Source organism: Balaenoptera acutorostrata, chromosome 3, assembly GCF_949987535.1.
Source record: "Balaenoptera acutorostrata chromosome 3, mBalAcu1.1, whole genome shotgun sequence".
In the NCBI taxonomy this organism is placed as follows: domain Eukaryota; kingdom Metazoa; phylum Chordata; class Mammalia; order Artiodactyla; family Balaenopteridae; genus Balaenoptera; species Balaenoptera acutorostrata.
In genome coordinates, this window is record NC_080066.1 from 78,141,137 (window position 1) to 78,161,613 (window position 20,477).

Genomic DNA, 20,477 nt, shown 5'->3' on the forward strand with positions numbered 1-20,477 from the left:
GAGAAAAGTATAATAGGGAAAAAATCAATTTAATTCACACATCCTCTATGACTCTGTGATGACAGAAGGCCTAATTAAAAAGTCTATGGAGGGGAGAAGACTGTCAAAACAGCGCACAGATCACACACCCCAGCCCCGGAAGATGGGGAACTGTCTCAAGTCCCCCACTTCAGATGACATCTCCCTGCTTCACGAGTCTCAGTCCGACTGGGCTAGCTTTGGCGAGGGGACGGAGCAGGATCAGGAGCTGCCGCCGCCGTATCAGGAACAAGTTCCAGTTCCGGTCTATCATCCAACACCTAGCCAGACTCGCCCAGCAACTCAGCTGACTGAAGAGGAACAAATTAGGATAGCTCAAAGAATAGGCCTTACACAGCATTTGCCTAAAGGAGTTTATGAACCTGGAAGAGATGGATCAGAAAAAAAGATCCGGGAGTATGTGATCTGTATGATGGACTTTGTTCACGGGCACCCAATTCGATTTCTGCCGTGCATGCATGTCTATCATCTGGACTGTACAGACGACTGGTTGATGAGATCCTTCACATGCCCCTCCTGCATGGAGCCAGTTGATGCAGCACTGCTTTCGTCCTACGAGACTAATTGAGCCAGGGTCTCTCATCTGACTTCAAGTGAACCATCATTTTTGGTGGTTTTGATCTTTTGTCACTGAGCCCAGAGAGCCAGGGATTAGGGATTAAGATCATGCACAAAAGTTTCCTAAATATTCCTGAATGGCTGCAGATGTTGGGGAAAAGTATGTGATATTTTAGAAACTTAGGGGGAAAAGTAGGAAGGTATTTTTATGTAAAGCCTTGACCCAGTGTTCAAAAATATAATTGTATTTAGATCTTGTTACTGCTCCAGTACATAGGAATTGTGTAAAGTGTTAAAGCAGCTGTATAAGTTTAAATTGTGTATGTCGAAGATTAGGAAAAAGATAGTAGCTATTTTTCCTAAATGAAATAACTTTCTTCTTCCCCCCACCCAAATTCTTTTCTCAAGTTGCTGGCATTTGGGTCAAGGTTTTATTAAAAGCTACATTTTATAACACTGGCACAAAAAAAGTAGTTTTAAGCTTGTTTGTACAGTTCTTTTTTTTCCATTGGAAATGTAATTCATTGCCTTAGGTCTTTTTAAATAGTGTATTATTATAGTTGGGGCTGGCTCTATGCTTGAAAACCCGTTTATTTATAACCTGTTATAAGTGCTATATCTGTTTGCAGTTAGGAAATGCAGAATTCAAAGTGATCTCCTAGTGTGTAAGCAAGCTGAGATGCACTATCCCTTTTCTATAAAAAAATGAGTTAATGTGTCAAGAAACCAACTCTAGTAAAGTGGGATTTAATATTACCCTTTCTTATGTGTTTCACCTAATTATTTTGGTTGTTAATATGGTGATAATTAAAAGTCAAGGTAAATTTTAAACATTAAGAATTCTGATTTATTGAGCTTGAATTATGCCACCACGCTTATGTAAAAATGAAAGTGGCACCATGGTTAAACTGAGAAAAGTTTCTCAGTTGTAACAATTTTGATTTATTCTTTCCTGTGACCTCCTTCCCTGTATTGTAGTGCTGAGGTTATTGAAGTTATGTAAAACACATCTCTGTTTCTGTTTCTTGGAAGGACAGTCCTGCTAGTTGACTGACAATTCTAAGCCGGGAGAATTAAGATAAATGTGTTTCATGTTTTGCACACAAATGCAGAATTTGTATAACCACATGACTTCATAGTTGTGATCTCAAAAAAGAAGGAATTTCTCTTTTATCTTTTTCTTGCAGTTAATATAAGAACACTGAATCTCTAAGCTTCTGAAGTGTTAGAAGTAGAGATGGCCTAGTAAGGATGTAGTTGTAATGTTTTATCCATTTAGCATGTGTTTATTTTTCTTAAAGTACTCAAAGGTGACATATTTGTTCAACTCAGTGATATTACAGCTAAAAAATCATTCATTAGCAAAAGGAGAAGTAATCTCAACCCAACAAATCAGAAATGTTTCTTATTATTTTATATTGAGTTGAACATTTGACTTTAACACTTTTCTACATACAAAACACAAGTCTCTTGAAGGGTTCTTCATAATTGCATTATAGAAGAATTTAGTATGTCATAAGTACTTAAAGATTTGACATTCAACTGTAGCAGTATCTATGTTGGTTAATTTTCTTATAAGCCCCATGATGAGTTTGAGAAAAATTGAAAGAAATTAGATTATCAGGTTCTGTTAAATTGTTACATGTATCTTGCTTAAGTTTTTGTTCATTAATTTATATCCAATTACATAAAGCAAATTTGGAGGAAACACCTGAAGTTGTGCAATATTTTCAGAGATACTACTTTTTTTTAATCTTTGTGTTTTCTACTTAAACATGATGTCTGTCATCAAGTATTATAGTCACTTTCTTTTTTTCAAGATTGTTAAATTGATAAATGAACTTTTTTTTTTTTAAATCATCTTCCATGTTGCTGTTAGTCTTTATTACAAGCCTTCTTTCACAGAAGTTTGGCAGTAATATTGAAGGAACCAGGATTGAGCTGAATGCTTTTTTTTTTAAGGTACTTTGTATTCTTTTTTTTTTTTTTAACTTTGTTTTTTTATAAATTTATTTATTTATTTATTTATTTATTTATTTATTTATTTATTTATGTCTGTGTTGGGTCTTCGTTTTTGTGCGAGGGCTTTCTCCAGTTGCGGAGAGCGGGGGCCACTCTTCATCGCGGTGCGCGGGCCTCTCACTGTCGCGACCTCTCTTGTTGCAGAGCACAGGCTCCAGACGCGCAGGCTCAGTAGTTGGGGCTCACGGGCCTAGTTGCTCTGTGGCATGTGGGATCCTCCCGGACCGGGGCACGAACCCGTGTCCCCTGCATTGGCAGGCGGATTCTCAACCACTGCACCACCAGGGAAGCCCGGTACTTTGTATTCTTTAATTTTGATCTCCACATACCATGTTAAGAACCATCAATTTTGGCTTTTACCAAGTTAAATTAAGTTATAATACAGTAGCAAAAAAAAAAAAAAAGTCTATGGAGGACTTCCCTGGTGGCACAGTGGTTAAGAATCTGCCTGCCAATGCAGGGGACACGGGTTCAAGGCCTTGTCTGGGAAGATCCCACAGGCTGCAAAGCAACTAAGCCTGTGTGCCACAACTACTGAGCCTGCGCTCTAGAGCCCGCGAGCCACAATTACTGAGCCCACGTGCCACAACTACTGAAGCCCATGCACCTAGAGCCCATGCTCCGCAACAAGAGAAGCCACTGCAATGAGAAGCCCTCACAGAGCAAGGAAGAGTAGCTCCTGCTCGCCGCAACTAGAGAAAGCCTGCGCACAGCAACGATGACTCAACACAACCAAAAATAAATAAAAATAAAATTAATAAAAAAAAAAAAAGTCTATGGAAATGGAATCATAAAGCTAGTAAACAGAGAATACTTTGTCCAGTTTTAGAAATATGGTTTGAGAGAGTCACCAAAAAGTTTAACCGAACAAGAGAATTTGCCCCTGCCTCTATCCAAAGTCTAGATACAGGAGTTAGAACAGAGATATAGTACTAGAGAATGTTAAAGGAGACACATACCTTCCCTTTGGTCAAACAAAAGTCCACGGCTCATACATCTCTAGAGTTCCAAAAGAATTTAGATGACAAAAATATTTTACACACAAGGTAGAATTTAATAAATTGCTAAGGAAATTGGTACAACCTATAAAGAAACTAGAGATTCCCTTTCCTAGGTAATCCTTTTTGTCCCAACACAGACTTCTTGTTGGTCTTGGTCCTGAGATAATAATGGCATATGATACGATACGGGTACCAAAAATTATAAAGATCCTTTCTGCAAATCACAGTAAAAATAAGCCCCACTAATAGAATAATACACTTATAGATACTTTTGACTGATTGCCAACTTATTACAGACTGGCAGTTTATTATTATTATTATAGGTCCCTAGTTATAGACACTATTTATCTGTAGTAGAAAATATTCTATCCAGATATTAAATTTATTTTTTGTTGAAAGTATATCTAGAGGGACTTCCCTGGTAGTCCAGTCATAAAGAATCCGCCTTCCAATGCAGGGGATGCGGGTTCAATCCCTGGTCAGGGAACTAAGATCTCACGTGCCGCAGGGCAACTAAAGCCCACGCGCCTCAACTAGAGAGCTCACGTACTGAAACTACAGAGCCCACGTGCTCTGGAGCCCGTGCGCCACAACAAAGAGCCCACGTGCTCTAGAGCCTGCGTGCCACTAGAGAAGAGAAAACCCACATGCTACAACTAGAGAGAAGCCCATGCGCCGCAATGAAGAGCCCGCACGCCACAACTAAAGATCCCGTGGGACTTCTCTGGTGGCACAGTGGTTAAGAATCCGCCTGCCAATGCAAGGCACACGGGTTCAGTCCCTGGTCCAGGAAGATCCCACATGCCTCAGAGCAACTAAGCCTGTGTGCCCTACTGAGCCTGCACTCTAGAGCCTGCAAGCCACAACTACTGAGCTCACGTGCCACACTGAAGCCTGTGCACCTAGAGCCCGTGCTCTGCAACCAGAGAAGCCACTGCAATGAGGAGTCCACACACCGCAACGAAGAGTAGCCCCCGCTCGCCACAGCTAGAGAAAACCCGAGCACAGCAATGAAGACCCAACACAGCCAAAAATAAATAAATAAATTTATTTAAAAAAAAAAAAAAAAGATCCTGCATGCCTCATCAAAGATTCTGCGTGCCACAACTAAGACCTGACACAGCCATAAAAATAAATAAATAAATAAAATAAATATTTTTTTTAAAAAGGAAAGTATATCTAGAATTCCATGGAATGAACTGTGTTTATACTCTAGTTGTTCCAAAGAGTTCACAGGGGCAGGAAGATGCAAAATAAAGTGATCATTAAATATGAATGCATAAAATGGCCCTAAAAATCTCAGGGTCCTTCAAAAGTGAAATGTTAAAAGTCCTTATGAAGATCTAATGCAGCAGTAAAAGTAGGCATATCTTGTTGGAAAAAGCAGCTTTCTAGTTTTTCCTTACTTATATCCTTACAGATTCCCTAGGGCTCAAGTTTATAAAGAACTACAGAAACTCTAACAATCCAGCAATTAGTGGTACAGAATAATAGTTTTAATGCTGAACAGTTTAATAGAACAAGGGCACAATCTTCCATCTTATTTCCTTATCAAGCAAATGGAGGAACCCCTTCCTTAAATTGTATTAAGTATTCCTTTAGGGCTTCTAGTTTTACACCAACAACCGAAGAAGTGCTATAGATTTTGTGGTAAGTCGGTTATCAGTCACTGGGTCAATTAGGAGGGAAAGTGTCTCTGACTCTTATAAAGAATGTACTCATTGGGTACTTTGCCAGAGTAAAGCAGTGTCTAATTTAAAGACCCTCAGAACTGGAAAGAAAGTTCAACAGGAATATAGGAAATAGAACTGAGAGGATTATAATGAGGCAGATACAAATAGCCCAAAGACCCAAAAGATTCCTGGAAAACACAGGATTTATGTCTAAAAAGGACTTACTTCACCAAATGTAACACAAGGTCCTTGATTAGATCCTGGTTTGAACAAACCATCCATAAAACCATTTGGGGGATAAATGGGGAATCTGAATATGGACTGGGTATGAGATGATATTAAAAATTATAGATAACTTTGTTAGGTGTAATAATGGTACTGTGATCTGAAAGGGAAGTGTTCTTGTTTAGAGATACATATTTAAGTATAAGCAAAAATATAAAAATAGATAAAAAATAATACAATGTCAAAATTGTTAAAAGTCAGTGATGAGTATAATAGGAATACATTAAATTAGTCTCATCATTTTTCTGTAAGTTTCCAATTTTTCGTAAAAAACAGTGCTACTGTTTCAGTTTGGTGGTCACTACAGAAAATAATACCATTTCCCCCTAGTGACTGGCTACCAGGGTAGTTGTTTCCATTTATCCCTTCTATAAAAATAGGACTACCAGGAATTCCCTGGTGGTCCAGTGGTTAGGACTCATTGATTTCACTGCCGAGGGCCTAGGTTCGATCCCTGGTTGGGATACTAAGATCCTACAAGCCACGTGGCGCGGACAAAAAAAAAAAACCAAAACCGGACTACCTTGTAAAGAATGGTGTTGTTTTTTTTTCTAGGAAAATATTTATAAGTTTGGACAATATCACCATGTACATAATAACATCATGCCCCTAAATTCCTTTGCTCTACTATTCTTTGATGCACCCACTTCGCAAAGACCCAAATCTAGGATAACTAACTACCTTCACCAGGCCTACACTCTGATGAATACTCCCGCAGAAAAATGACACAAGTGGTATATTCATGTAATAATTACCATCCTTAACACTGCCTAGTGATTCTTAATTTCTCTAGTTAGTCCTTTCTCCCACATGCTGTAAAGACTACTTCAAATTTTCTTTCTTCAAATCTGGAACCAAACCTTCCTACCCCTCCTCAGTCTCAGTAAATGATCTTGCCTTCCACATTACAGAAAACAGAAACATTGAAACAATAACTTTCTCTATTTCCTGCCATCAAATCTATAAACTTACCTGTAGCTCTACTCATAGTCTATTCTTTCCCTCCTTTACAATGGAGAGGTCTCTTTTTAAACCAAAGGTCAATCCCTTTTACCTGTGAAAATGTCTATCCTTTCTCACCTTCTTGGAGGCTTCTAACATTATCTCCTCTCCTAAATTTTCAACATTTCTCTCTATTGAGTCCTTCAATATTTTAACATGGTCAAGTCTCTCATATTAAACAAAAACAACCTTCCCTGGATTCCACACTCTACTATAGCTATGAGCCATTATGTCTGTGCCTCCTCACAGACAAACTGTTTCAAAAGTTGCCTATAATCTGTTTCTAGTATCTGAGACCCCAATCATTTCCTAACCAATTCAATGAGGTTTTTTTTCTGCTTTCACCATTCTCTAAAAGATATCAATGAAATCCATATCCCTAATGAACACTTTCCCCCCAAGTGTTCTTATCTTACTCATCTTTTCAATAGCATTTAACAATTGAGATCTCCATTCTTCTTGAAACACTCTCTCCTTGTTGGTTTACATGATACTATATTCTCTAGATTTTCCTTTTGTTCTTTTCTTTCTGTCTCCTTTGCCAGTTTATACTCCACTAGTTCATCCTTAAATGTTGGCACTACTCAAATCTCTGTCCTAGGCCTTCTCTTTTCTTCCAATTCCACATTTTTCTTGTAAATCTCATACTCTCCATCTCCCTATTTGTACACAAAACTTATTCCAGTCCTGAACCATTTAACCAACATTTCCACTCGGAGGGATGCCTCAGAAGCAGCTCTAACAGTTCTAAAAGTTCACATCATTTTTCTCTTCCAGTGTTCTGCGTTTTGATAAAGAGCATCATCATTCATCCAGTTGTTCATGCTTAGAACCCAGAAATCATTCTTTCTTTTTTTAAATTAAAGAATAGATTTACAATACTGTATTAGTTTCAGGTGTACAGCAAAGTGACTCAGTTACACATATTTTTTCAGATTCTTTTGCATTATAGGCTATGACAAGATATTGAATATAGTTCCCTGCTATACAGTAAATCCTTGTTGTTTTTCTATTTTACATATAGTACTGTGTATCTGTTAATCCCATACTCCTAATTTATCCCTCCTCCCCGCTTTCCCCTTTGGTGACCAGAAGTTTGTTTTCTATGTCTGTGAGGCTGTTTCTGTTTTGTAAATAAACTCATTTGTGTTATTTTTTAGATTCCACATATAAGTGATATACAGTATTTGTCTTTCTCTGTCTGACTTATTTCACTCAGCATGATAATCTCTAGGTCCATCCATGTTGCTTCAAATGGCAATATTTCATTCTTTTTTATGGTTAACATTCCATTGTATATATACACCACATCTTCCTTGTCCATTCATCTGTTGATGGACACTTAGGCTGCTTCCATGTCTTGGCTATTGTAAACAGTGCTGCTATGAACATAGGGGTGCATGGACCTTTTTGAATTAGAGTTTTTGTCTTTTCCTGATATATGCCCAGGAGAGGAATTGCTGGATCATATGGTAGTTCTATTTTTAGTTTTTTAAGGAACCTCCATACTGTTTTCCATAGTGGCTAAACCAATTAACATTCCCACCAACAGTGGGAATATTAATATTCCCATATATTAATATTTCTCCACACCCTCTCCAGCATTTATTATTTGTAGACTTTTTGATGATGGCCATTCTGACCAGTGTGAGGTGATATCTCATTGTGGTTTTCATTTGCATTTCTCTAATAATTAGCAGTGTTGAGCATCTTTTCGTGTGCCTGTTGGCCAGCTGTATGTCTTTTTGGAGAAATGTTTATTTAGGTCTTCTGCCCATTTTTTGACTTGGTTGTTTGTTTTTTTGATATTAAGTTGTATGAGCTCTTTGTATATTTTGGAAATTAACCCTTTATTTGTCACATCATTTGCAAATATTTTCTTCCATTCGTGGGTTGCCTTTTTGTTGATGATTTCCTACACTGTGCAAAAGCTTTTAAATTTGTTTAGGTTCCATTTGTTTATTTTTACTTTTATTTATTTTGCCCTGGGAGACTGATCTAAGAAAATATTGCTGTGATTTATGTCAAAGAATGTCTCCCCTATGTTTTAGTCTATGTAATGGTGGCCTCGTAGAATGAATTTGGTAGTGTTCCCTCCTCTTCAATCTTCTGGAATAGTTTGAGAAGGATGAGTTCTTCTTTGTATGTTTGGTAGAATTCCCCAGTAAAGCCATCTGGTCCTGGACTTTTGTTTGCAGGGAGTTTTTTGGGTGTGTTTTTGTTTTGTTTTTTACAGATTCTATTTCATTTCTAGTGATCAGTCTGTTCAAATTATCTGTTTCTTCTTGATTCAGTTTTGGCAAGCTGTATGTTTATAGAAACTGTCCATTTTTTGTAGGTTGTCCCAATTTGTTGGCACAGGAGTTTTATGGTGTCATGTCTTATATTTAAGTCTTTAAGGCATTTTGAGTTTATTTTTGTGCATGGTGTGAGGGAATGTTCTAACTTCATTGACTTACATGCAGCTGTCCAGCTTTCCCAACACCACTTGCTAAAGAGACTGTCTTTTCTCCACTGTATATTCTTGCCTCCTTTGTCGAAGAGTAATTGACCATAGGTGTGTGGGTTTACTCCAGGGTTCTTTATTCTGGTCCGTTGATCCATATGTGTTTTTGCGCCAATACCATGCTGTTTTGATTACTGTAGCTTTGCAGTATTGTCTGACATCTGGGAAGATTATGCCTACAGCTTTGTTCTTTTTCCTCAGGATTAATTGGCAATTCTGAGTCTCTTGTGGTTCCTTATAAATTTTAGGATTATTCTAATTCTGTGTAAAATGTCACAGGTAATTTGAAAGGGACTGAATTAAATCTGTAGATTGCTTTGGGTAGTATGGCCATTTTAACAATATTAATTCTTCCAATCCAAGACCGCAGGATATCTTTCCATTTCTTTGAATCTTCTTCAGTTTCCTTTATCAATGTTTAATAGTTCTGAGTGTTTAGGTCTTTCACCTTCTTGGTTAGGTTTATTTCTAGGTTGGTTTTTTTTTTTGGGGGGGGTGCAATTTTAAACTTTTTTTTTACTTTCCTTTTCTGATATTTGTTAGTATAAAGAAATGCAACAGATTTCTGTATACTAATCCTGCTACCTTACTGAATTCATTTATTAGTCCTAACAGGTTTTGTGCGGAGGCTTTAGGGTTTTCTGTATAGAGTCTTGCATACAAAGATAATTTTACCTCTTCCCTTCCAATCTGGACACATTTTATTTATTTTTCTTGTCTGATTGCTGTGGCTAGAACTTTCAATACTATGTTGAATAGAAGTGGTGAGAGTGGGCATCCTTGTCTTGCTGCTGAATTTAGCAAGAAGGCTTTCAGCTTTTCACCATTGAGTATTATATTGGCTATGGGTTTGTCATAAATGGCTTTTATTATTTTTAAAATTTATTTATTTATTTATTTGGCTGTGTCGGGTCTTGGTTGTGGCATGCGGGATCTTCGTTGTGGCATGCGGGATCTTTCGTTGCAGTGCATGGGCTTCTCTCTAGTTGTGGCATGCAGGCTCTAGAGCACAGGGGCTCAGTAGTTGTGGCACACAGGCTTAGTTGCCCTGCAGCATGTGGGATCTTAGTTCCCCGACCAGGGATTGAACCCGCATCCCCTGCATTGGAAGGCAGATTCTTAACCACTGGACCACCAGAGAAGTCCCATAAATGGCTTTTATTGTTGAGATGTGTTCCCTCTGTACCCATTTTGGTGAGAGTTTTTATCATGAATTGATGTTGAATTTTATCAAATGCTTTTTCTGCATCTATTGAGAAGATCATTTGGTTTTTGTCTTTTCTTTTGTTGATTTGGCACATCACATTAATTGATTTGCATGTGTTTGAAACATCCTTGAAACCCTGGAATGAATCCAACTTGATCATGGTGTATGATCCTTTTTATGTATTGTTGGATTCAGTTTGCTAATACTTCATTGAGGACTTTTGCAACTATATTCATCAAAGATATTGGCCTATAATTTCTTTTGTGGTGTCTTTGTGTGGTTTTTGGTATCAGGGTGATGGTGGCTTCATAGAGTGACTTTGGTAGTGTTCCCTCCTCTTCAATCTTTTGGAATAGTTGGAGAAGGATAAGTTCTCTGTATGTTTGGTAGAATTCTCCAGTAAAGCCATCTGGTTCTGGACTTTTGTTTGCAGGGGGTTTTTTGGGTTTTGTTTTTTCGTTTTTTTTTTTTTTTTTTACAGATTCTATTTCACTTCTAGTGATCAGTCTGTTCAAATTATCTTATTTTAAAAATTAATTTATTTTTGGCTGCCTTGGGTCTTCATTGCTACATGCAGGCTTTCTTTAGTTGTGTCAAGCAGGGGCTACTCTTCGTTGCGGTGCATGGGCCTCTCATCGCAGTGGCTTCTCTTGTTGTGGAGCATGGGCTCTAGGCGCACGGGCTTTAGTAGTTGTGGCACACGGGCTCAGTAGTTATGGCACACGGGCTATAGAGTGCAGGCTCAACGGTTGTGGCGCACAGGCTTAGTTGCTCTGCAGCATGTGGGATCTTCCCAGACCAGGGCTCGAACCTGTGTCCCCTACATTGGCAGGCAGATTCTTAACCACTGCGCCACCAGGGAAGCCCCAAATTATTTTGACTCAGCTTTGGCAAGCTGTATGTTTATAGAAACTTGTCCATTTTTTTCTAGGTTGTCCCAATTTGTTGGCATATAACTATTCATAGTATTTCTTATGATTTTTTTGTATTTCTGCAGTATTGGCTATTAATTCTCCTCTTTCATTTCTTATTTTGTTTACTTGGGTCTTCTCTCTTTTCTTCTTGGACAGCCTAGCTAGAAGTTTGTCGATTTTGTTTATCCTTTCAAAAAACTGGCTCTTGGGGCTTCCATGGTGGCGTGCTGGTTAAGAATCCGCCTGCCAATGCAGGGGACACAGGCTTGAGCCCTGGTCCAGGAAGATCCCACATGCCGCAGAGCAACTAAGCCCGTGCGCCACAACTACTGTGCCTGCGCTCTACAGCCTGTGAGCCACAATTACTGAGCCTGAGTGCCACAACTACTGAAGCCGATGCGCCTAGAGCCCATGCTCCACGACAAGAGAAGCCACCGCGATGAGAAGCCCGCGCACCGCAACGAAGAGTAGCCCCTGGTTGCTGCAACTAGAGAAAGCCCACATGCAGCAACAAAGACCCAACACAGCTAAAAATAATTAATTAATTTTTTTAAAAAGAGCTCTTGGTTTCATTGATATTTTCTATTTTTTAAAATGTCTATTTTATTTATTTCCTCTCTGACCTCTATTATTTCCTTCCTTCTGCTGACTTCGGATTTTGTTTGCTCTTCTTTTTCTAATTCTCTTAGGTGGTAGGTTAGATGGCTTGAGATTTTTCTTGTTTTTTGAGGAAGGCCTGTATTGCTATGAAATTCCCTCTTAGAACTGCTTTTGCTGCATCCCATAGATTTTGTAAAGTTGTGTTTTCATTGTCATTTGTCTCAAGATATTTCCTAATATCCTCTTTGATTTCATTGTTACCCACTCTTTTTTTAGTAGCATGTTGTTTAGTCTTCATGTAATTGTTTTTCTCTCATTTTTATTTCTTGGGTTGATTTCTAGTTTCGTACCATTGTGGTCAGAAAAGATGCTTGAAATAATTTCTATCCTCTTTCTTATTTTTCACATCTTAATCACCAAATCTGGTTGATTACATCTCCTAAATGTCTATGGAATCTGTCTACTCTCCATTTCTCTACATCTTAGTTCAAGTCACTACAGTCTCTTACTTGCCCTCCTACAACAGTCTCCTAATTAAATACACATCCACTCTTACCCCAAAGTCCAAAGCACCTTCATGTTATACAAGGGACAGGGAGATACACACCACTAGTGATACACTGTTTAGCTATAGAATAAGGTTTACTGAGAAAAACTTAGAAGTGAGAAATAGCAGAATGCACACATTCTCTCAGCTATCATTATCTCACGGAAATGCATACTCAGTCCAGAAACAGACCCAATGCAGAAAATGCTCCAGGAGAGGCGCATCCTTCCCAACCACACAGGAAGATTGCGAATACCTAGGTGACGAGTAAAGGACTTCCAGGTCAGGGATATGGCCTTGATTTAAAAAAAAAAAAAAAGGGAACGTCTAAAGCTCAATTTTGGGAGGTTGTAAAACAACCACTCATGACAGCCAGAGACGTTGTTTTCTCAATTGAACTATCTCACCCCTGCGGAGAAAAAAAAAAAAAAAGAGAGAGAGAGAGAACAAAAAGAACGACTAGGCCATCAGGAGACCAAAGTCTATTTCTCTCATTCATTCATTCATTTATTTATTTATTTTTGGCCACACAGCTTGGCTTGTGGGATCTTAGTTCCCTGACCAGGGACTGAACCCAGGCCGTGGCAGTGAAAGTGCCAAGTCCTGACCACTGGACTGCCAGAGAATTCCCTATTTCTCCTTTTAACTTAGGACTCTACAAGATCTGATATCTATCTCTTGAGCCTTACATCATGCCTCTTATTTTCTATGCTTCAGTCACATAGCCCTTCTTCGAATTCCTTAAAAAGTTAGGTTATTTCCCTCCTCAGGGCTTTTGCGCACATGTTCCATCTGCTTAGTTAACCACACCACCCCCCTTTTTTTCCTGACATCTTCAAGTAGGTTATAAGTCCTAATAAAAGTACTCACAGCATGTTGTATGTACACTTCACAGAGTGTATCTCAACAGAAATGATACCTACTTGTGTAATTATTTAACATCTGTCCTTTGTCAAATTAGGAGGTCCTTAAATGGCAGGAACTATAGCTGTCTTGCTCAGACTGCAGTCCAATACTTAGCTAAGTACCCAGTCATAATCATGCTCAATAAATATTTGTTGAATGAATGAATAAAATGTGGACTTGAAGAGAACAGGTAAAGCGAGATGACTTAGAAGTATTTATTATGTAGCAATAATTCTGATTTTGTGGTTCTTTGGCCTTAGATTTTTGAGGAGTATGGATAAATCTGGGCCCATACCTAGCACACATCTAGCTTAAATATGGGAACAATACAAACAAACCCTTGCTATAACTAACAGGGGAGCAGGAGAGCTAGGGCTATAGAGTATTCTTTTTTTTTTAGAGTATTCTTAAATAAGCAAACAAATAATTATTTTACACTACTTTGTGCAATTCACTGATTAAAGTGTTGAAGGAAATACAAAGTCAGATTCCTGACTTCAATAAGCTTACTTTCATTTAGAAAAATGAGACACATTTACATGGAAAGAAAATTGTTAACTAGGTACTCATCAATAAGGGCAAAGTAAGGACAATATGGCCCATAACAAGTACAGGAGGAAGGGTAGAGTAGTGATCCAGAGCCTTAGCTGCATATTTAAATCACCTGGAAAACATTTTAAAAATACTGTTGCTCAGGTCCCACCTCTACAGATTCTGATTTAGTTGAGTTGGTGGTGGGCTCTGGGCATTGGTATTTTTTTAATAGCTCCCTAGGCAGCTCTAGCATACAATCTGGGTTGAGAACCACTGATTTAACGAGAGAAGAAGTAGCTTTACTGAAGAGTTAGTATTTAAAATGTTTCTTAAAAGATAGGTGAAATTTGGATAGGCAAAAAGGAGTGAGAATGTTCACATAGGGATTAGGAGTAAGAAACAAAATGGGAAAGCATAAAGTATGTATGGGGATGGAGGACTATTAATGAGTAGACAGATCATTATGGCTGAAGCAAAGTGTTGACACAAGGGGATAGTAGAAAATACCTTGCATTTTTATCCTCTAGGCACTGGGTGCTACTAACATTTTTGCAATATTATTGACCTGATCAGAGCAGTATTCTGCCACAGAAGTCTAGAGATAAGTTGATAAACTCCTGTATTAGGTGGCAGCTGTAAAAATGGAAGCATTGAAGAGATAACAAGAGGAATGAATCAGTAAGATTATTTTGGCAAAGCCATAAATGACATGATAAAAAGAATTTAAAGTCACATTGATAACTTAATAATAGAAACACTATCATAAAGACAAATCTTGATTCTTTCTCTAAACTCCTTTAGCCCGCAAATGTAAACATCCATCATTAGCAGTCATCCTAGTTCTAACTCTAGGGTTTATCTTTTTTTTTCTTAGAAAGAAAATAATAAATACATTTTAATGCGGTAATCTGTGAAAATGGAGTTGAGACCTAAATAAAAACAAAAAACTGATTTTAAGTAACAAATTGCTAATCCATTCCACCCTAAAGAATTAATTATTACCTTCATAATTTGATGGTTAAAGAATATTATGCTAAAATTTTTTATTTTGAAGCAGATCATAAGACATCTCTAAATCAAGCTCCTTTAGCTTAGAATAACAGTAGCTATTTCTGTATCATACCTTGTATTTGGTCATGGTGCTAAAATGATTATTCCGAAAGAACACACAAAGTTCTCCTTCCTGAACCGTTGAAGTTAGTTCACATAATCCATGGTATGTCAGTTGAGTGGCTGTGTTATTTAGAAACTGCTCAGCTACAAAGCCTAGGAACCAATGCATAATATTAGATGGAAGAATAATTTCAAAATTTAAAAGCTTTTCTATTTACACTGTGTTCCAAGTATGAAGAAAGGCCAATCAAAATAAGACTCTTTCTACTATAACATGATGGCCCTAAATTGGAGATTTTTTTTTTTCTAATTCTGCGATGGAAGATGTGTCTATAGACATTTCCAGGCTAAAGAAACAGTTATCTGAAATTCTTTTTATCAATAAGTGTATTTACTTATACCACACCTACTTCCGCAAAGGATTTCATGTGCCTTGCAATAAAAGAAACACACACAATAAAACTAAAACCCAATAAAACAATAAGAAGGTAAGGGTTAGCAATTTAAAAAGTGGGTAGGGGCAAAAGTTAACAACTACTTCCCCAGTGGGTAGGTGTTTAGAAATTAAAAGTAGCCTCAAGAAATTGAGTTGCTTAAGATTTTGACAAAGATCCCAGATAATTTTCAATTCACAAACTGCTCAATTCTTGCCTTAAAACTAAAAGTAGGCATAAAACTGAACAGAAAACAGTGCGGTAACTGATGATATTTTTATCCTAATCTCCTCCAACATATGCTACTCATTATGTAGATATATCAAGTTCAGAAATAGAAATCATCTCTTCTGTTTTCAAACATAATGAAATATAAAGAAACCTTCTGGGGTTTAATTTAAAAGCTATACATATAGTTGATCCTCATTATTCACACGGGTTCATATCTGCTAATTTGCCTACTATCTAAAATTTATAACTCCAAAAATCAATACTTGTTGCAATTTCAGGGTCATTCCTGAATATGTGCAAAGCAGCAAAAAAATTGAGTCACCTAACACACACAATCCCCACTGAAGTCAAAATAGGCAATAGTGTGTCACCTTCTTGTTTCAGCTCTCATACTGTGAACAAATGTCATTTTCACATTCTATTTAATGCCACATTTTTCACATTTTGTGAAATTTCTGTGTTTCTTTGGAGTGATTTTTACTGTGTAAAATGGCCCCCAAGCATAATGCTGAAGCTAGTGTTCCTAAGCACACAAAGGCTGTGATGTGCCTTATAGAGACAACGCATATTTTTGCAGCTTCAGCCAGGCATGAGTTACAGAGCTGTTGGATATGAGTTTAATGTTACTGAATCAGTAATATATATTAAACAAGGTGTCTCTAAGTGGCATGGACGTATATACACTACCAAACGTAAAACAGATAGCTAGTGGGAAGCAGCCACATAGTACAGGGAGATCAGCTCTGTGCTTTGTGACCACCTAGAGGGGTGGGATAGGGAGGGTGGGAGGGAGACGCAAGAGGGAGGAGATATGGGGATATATGTATATGTATAGCTGACTCACTTTGTTATAAAGCAGAAACTAACACACCATTGTAAATCAATTATACTCCAATAAAGATGTTACAAAAAATAAATAAATAAGGTGTCTCTCAACAGAAACACACAAAAAACAAGGTTATATATTGATAAGTTGATGAAAATCTTGTGACCAGAGGCTCACAGGAACCTAATGTTGTTTTTCCCCTATGAGCAGTGGTTTGGTATTCACTAATTCAGTGTTCACAGCAACTTCATGGAACATAACTATCAGTAATAATGAGAATCAGTTGTATAAATATTTTAAAAGCCTATATTTCTCTCTTTCCTTTTTTCTCTTCCTTCCTCCTTTTGCTCCCTTTCTTTAAAAAGGAATAGGGGGGGGGGGCTTCCCTGGTGGTGTAGTGGTTGAGAGTCTGCCTGCCAATGCAGGGGACACGGGCTCGAGCCCTGGTCTGGGAGGATCCCACGTGCTGCGGAGCAACTAGGCCCGTGAGCCACAATTGCTGAGCCTGCGCGTCTGGAGCTTGTGCTCCGCAACGAGAGAGGCTGCGATAGTGAGCGGCCCGCGCATCGCGATGAAGAGTGGCCCCCGCTTGCCACAACTGGAGAGGGCCCTCGCACAGAAACGAAGACCCAACACAGCCATAAATAAATAAATACAAATTAAACTTTAAAAAAAAAAAAAAAAGAAAAAAAAGGAATAGGGGGGAGGAGAATGCTCTAAAAAGTTTTGTAAGTGAGCAGGGAGGTGCAGATATAGGGAGCAAAGATGAATCTGTGTTAAGAAACTGATGACTCAACAAAAAATTGAAAATAAACTTGGTAGAAACTTGGTAGGGCCAGAGGCAGCTGCATAATATAGATTTATTCCACTCCCTCACTTTTAGTGTCAAGCCATAGCACTTCAAGCTGCAAAGTGGTTGTAAAAAGTTACCAATATATCATACTATTCCAAGGAATTGGTAATGTAGGACGGGAAGTACAAAAAGTTATACAGAAGGCCACAGCCAAAGGAAATTTATAGCTCATTTGCAACTTCCTGGTTTTATTCATTTAACCATAAGACCCGTCCTCAATTATTATCATTACTTTGCTAAATACTAAGTCATTGAGTAGAATGTATTAGTTATATACTAAAGCATTTTCTATTATATAGCATTTAAAAAGTAAGCATTATGCCTGTGCTGAGAAGTACCACTGCTGTCTATAATATCCATGTAACTAAACACTTCCTTCAGAAAGATGTTTCTAAATGTCCCTCCCTTACCTCATTCATACAACATACTCTCTACAAAACCCTTTCAAAAAGATACAAAAATTCAGTGGAGATACAGCACAATGTTACTTTCATGTATGAAATTCAAAAGTTTAACACTAGAAAAGTCTTTCTCAGCTGCTTGTTTCTAGAGAACAGGACATGGATTCAGAGAGAATAAGTGACTTGCTCACGGACATAAAACTAGTTATGGCAAAGTGAAGACTGGAACTTAACTGGTATTAATTTATAAAATTTAGTGCTGATTATTATAAATGCAAACAGAAATTTATTTTTCCCCAAACCTTAGAGCGTAGACTAATTTAGACTTAGAGAGAAAAATGTTTCCTAATTCTTCTACCAACTTGTAAACAGTGACACCTGTGTGATTTTAGTGGAATATTCAAAAGCCTAATCTAGTTTCAACTTTTCATAACTAAACAAATTATGGAGTTTCAAAACATAATATCAGAGATTACTTATTAATTACAAATGGCAAAGGGCATCTTTCCAACAACAAAAAATCTGGTAAATATCACCTTAATCCTATTTGAACATCACCACCAATGGGATAATCAGACATCATGTGCCACCTGATTTGATGCATTAGGAAAGACACAATGTCGCCTATGTAGTATTCCCGTGGAAAATATATAACCCAAATCTACTAATGAGGAAACAATCAGATGAATCCAAATTGAGGACTATTCTATAAAACAACTAGCCTGGACTATAAAGAAAAGTAAATACCACAAAAGACCAAAAAGAAAAAAAAGAAAAGAAAAGAGGATAGGGATCTTCTGTTCTAGATTACAGGAGACTAAATTGATATGATAATTAAATGATACTTGATTGAAACTTACACTGAAAAAACTTAAAAGCTATAAGGGGAATTACTGGGACAACTGGGGAATTTTGAATATAAACAGTATATTAGATAATAGTATTGTATCAATGTTAAATTTCCTGAGATAACTGCATTGTGATTACATAGGAAAATTCTTTGTTCTTAGGAGACAAATATTGGAGAGTTAATAGATAAAGTGCTATATTTGCAATTAATTGTCACATGATTTAGGAAAAAAATTGTGTGTGTGTGTGAATACAGAAAGTAAAAATTCAATATGCTAATAATTGGTGAATTTAGATGAAACATATATATGTACAAATATGTATATAGGTACATATATTCATTGTGCTATTCCAGTTTTATGGGTTTGAGTTTTTCCAAAATAAAAGAGAAAGAAAAAGAAAAGGAAATCAATATTATTTAATCAAAAATAATATGAACTCAAACTATAATCTTCAGTGTTTATGGCACATAATAAAAGCTCAATAAGTGAGCTCGAATAAGTGAATATGCTGGAATAATTTCCTTAAGCATATTTTTTTTTACCTAGAAACAACTGTTAAAGAAGAAATTATTCCTGAGAGATCTTCTGGAATTAAATGACCAGTTATCGTGAAGTCTGGAAACTGGTACTGTGCTATTTTTTTCCTTGTTGATTTTTGCTGCCATGCCACAACCCATCATTATAACTTGATTCAAAAAAGTATTAATATCCAAAAGAGGTAGCAAATAATAAATATTCTATGTACATGTAAAAGTTCTGTACTTTTACTTACAAGGTACTGCCACCAGAAAAAAATAAATGTTCTCTGAAAGAAGTTGAAAGAATATCTAATTCTATTTGACTATTAACTAAATAATATTTCTTTTTCATCAAAAAAGAATGATAGTAAACATATTTCCTGTATTCTGCACCTTATGGAGATAAAATATTTGAATTTTTAAAAAATCATCTAAGACCAAAGTTTAATAATTTTTAATAAAGAAGGATTAGAAATAAACCACTTTGGGATATTTTATGATTCAGAAGGAAAGTTACAGTTGTAGGCTAAACAGAAAAAGAAAGCAGACTACTTTGGTTGAACAATATACCCAAGGAAATATGATGAAGAAAATGGAAAAAAAGCTAATTGCTATATTATATAAGAAAAAATGTCCATTGTGGCCTTTTACTTCCTTAATGATTTCATAGTGCCTTATACAAGTAGTCATTGGGATTGAATACTTATTTCAAACAGACTACATATTTGTAATTTCTTATAAACAAAAAACTAGTTTAGCTTTTTAATTGTACTGAATTTCATATATAATTTTTCCTTGACTATGTATGGAAATATGATAAGCAGAATTTCACCATTACGAAATTTATATATCAAGGAATTAATCAGCTCTGATATATATTACCTGAAAATTCTATACCACTAAAGAGGAAGATTCCTACTTGCTTTTACCAAGATGTTCTTCTCAAGTTATCAATTCTATACAAATTAGCTATAGTTTTTTGTTATCCCAGGGATTCAATACCAGAGAAATAATAATAATAGTTGTAAAACCACGTTGAGAAAAAGGAGAAGTGATGAAGGGACTGTTTTTTGGTTGTTGTTCATTCTGCTAGTGTAATAAGTCCTACCCCTGTTACATTGCAGCCTAGCTTGGTGAAAATGCTGTTAACATTAGTGTTTCCCATAGCTTCTTACCTTATAAATATATTCATCCAAATATCACTTATTGGCTATCATTCCATCTGTTAACACTTTCTGGACCCTACTGTTCTCTCAATTACTATTGAATAGCATACTGAAAGTTACTGAGAAAGTAGGAATCCACAGATGGATACTTTCTTTATAGCCTGCTTTCTAAGAATATTTACAGTAATGAGAGCTTGGATAAAGAATGGAAAGTTCTAGTGAGTGGAATTTTGTTAACTGGGGGAAAACATTTTTTGTAACAACTTTTGTTGCTCCTCTCTCCCCTAAAA

At 36.8% G+C, this 20,477-nt stretch overlaps 2 protein-coding genes across 3 annotated transcripts in view; one reads left to right on the forward strand and one right to left on the reverse strand.

The window, feature by feature from the left end:
* The window catches only part of MINDY2 (MINDY lysine 48 deubiquitinase 2), an 86,255-nt gene that overhangs the window by 21,385 nt on the left and 44,393 nt on the right, over window positions 1–20,477 (reverse strand). For both annotated transcript variants that reach the window (XR_009007659.1, XM_007166108.2), the window contains exon 6: window positions 14,918–15,060. Coding sequence is in view for 1 of the 2 variants with exons in the window: in XM_007166108.2 (XP_007166170.2) it covers window positions 14,918–15,060 (143 nt within the window). In the remaining variant the exon portion in view is untranslated. The remainder of the gene's footprint in view (window positions 1–14,917; window positions 15,061–20,477) is intronic.
* LOC103010224 (RING finger protein 11-like) lies at window positions 128–788 on the forward strand. Its single transcript, XM_057543805.1, has one exon. The coding sequence runs from the start codon at window positions 143–145 to the stop codon at window positions 605–607; it is 465 nt and encodes a 154-aa protein (XP_057399788.1). The 5' UTR covers window positions 128–142; the 3' UTR covers window positions 608–788.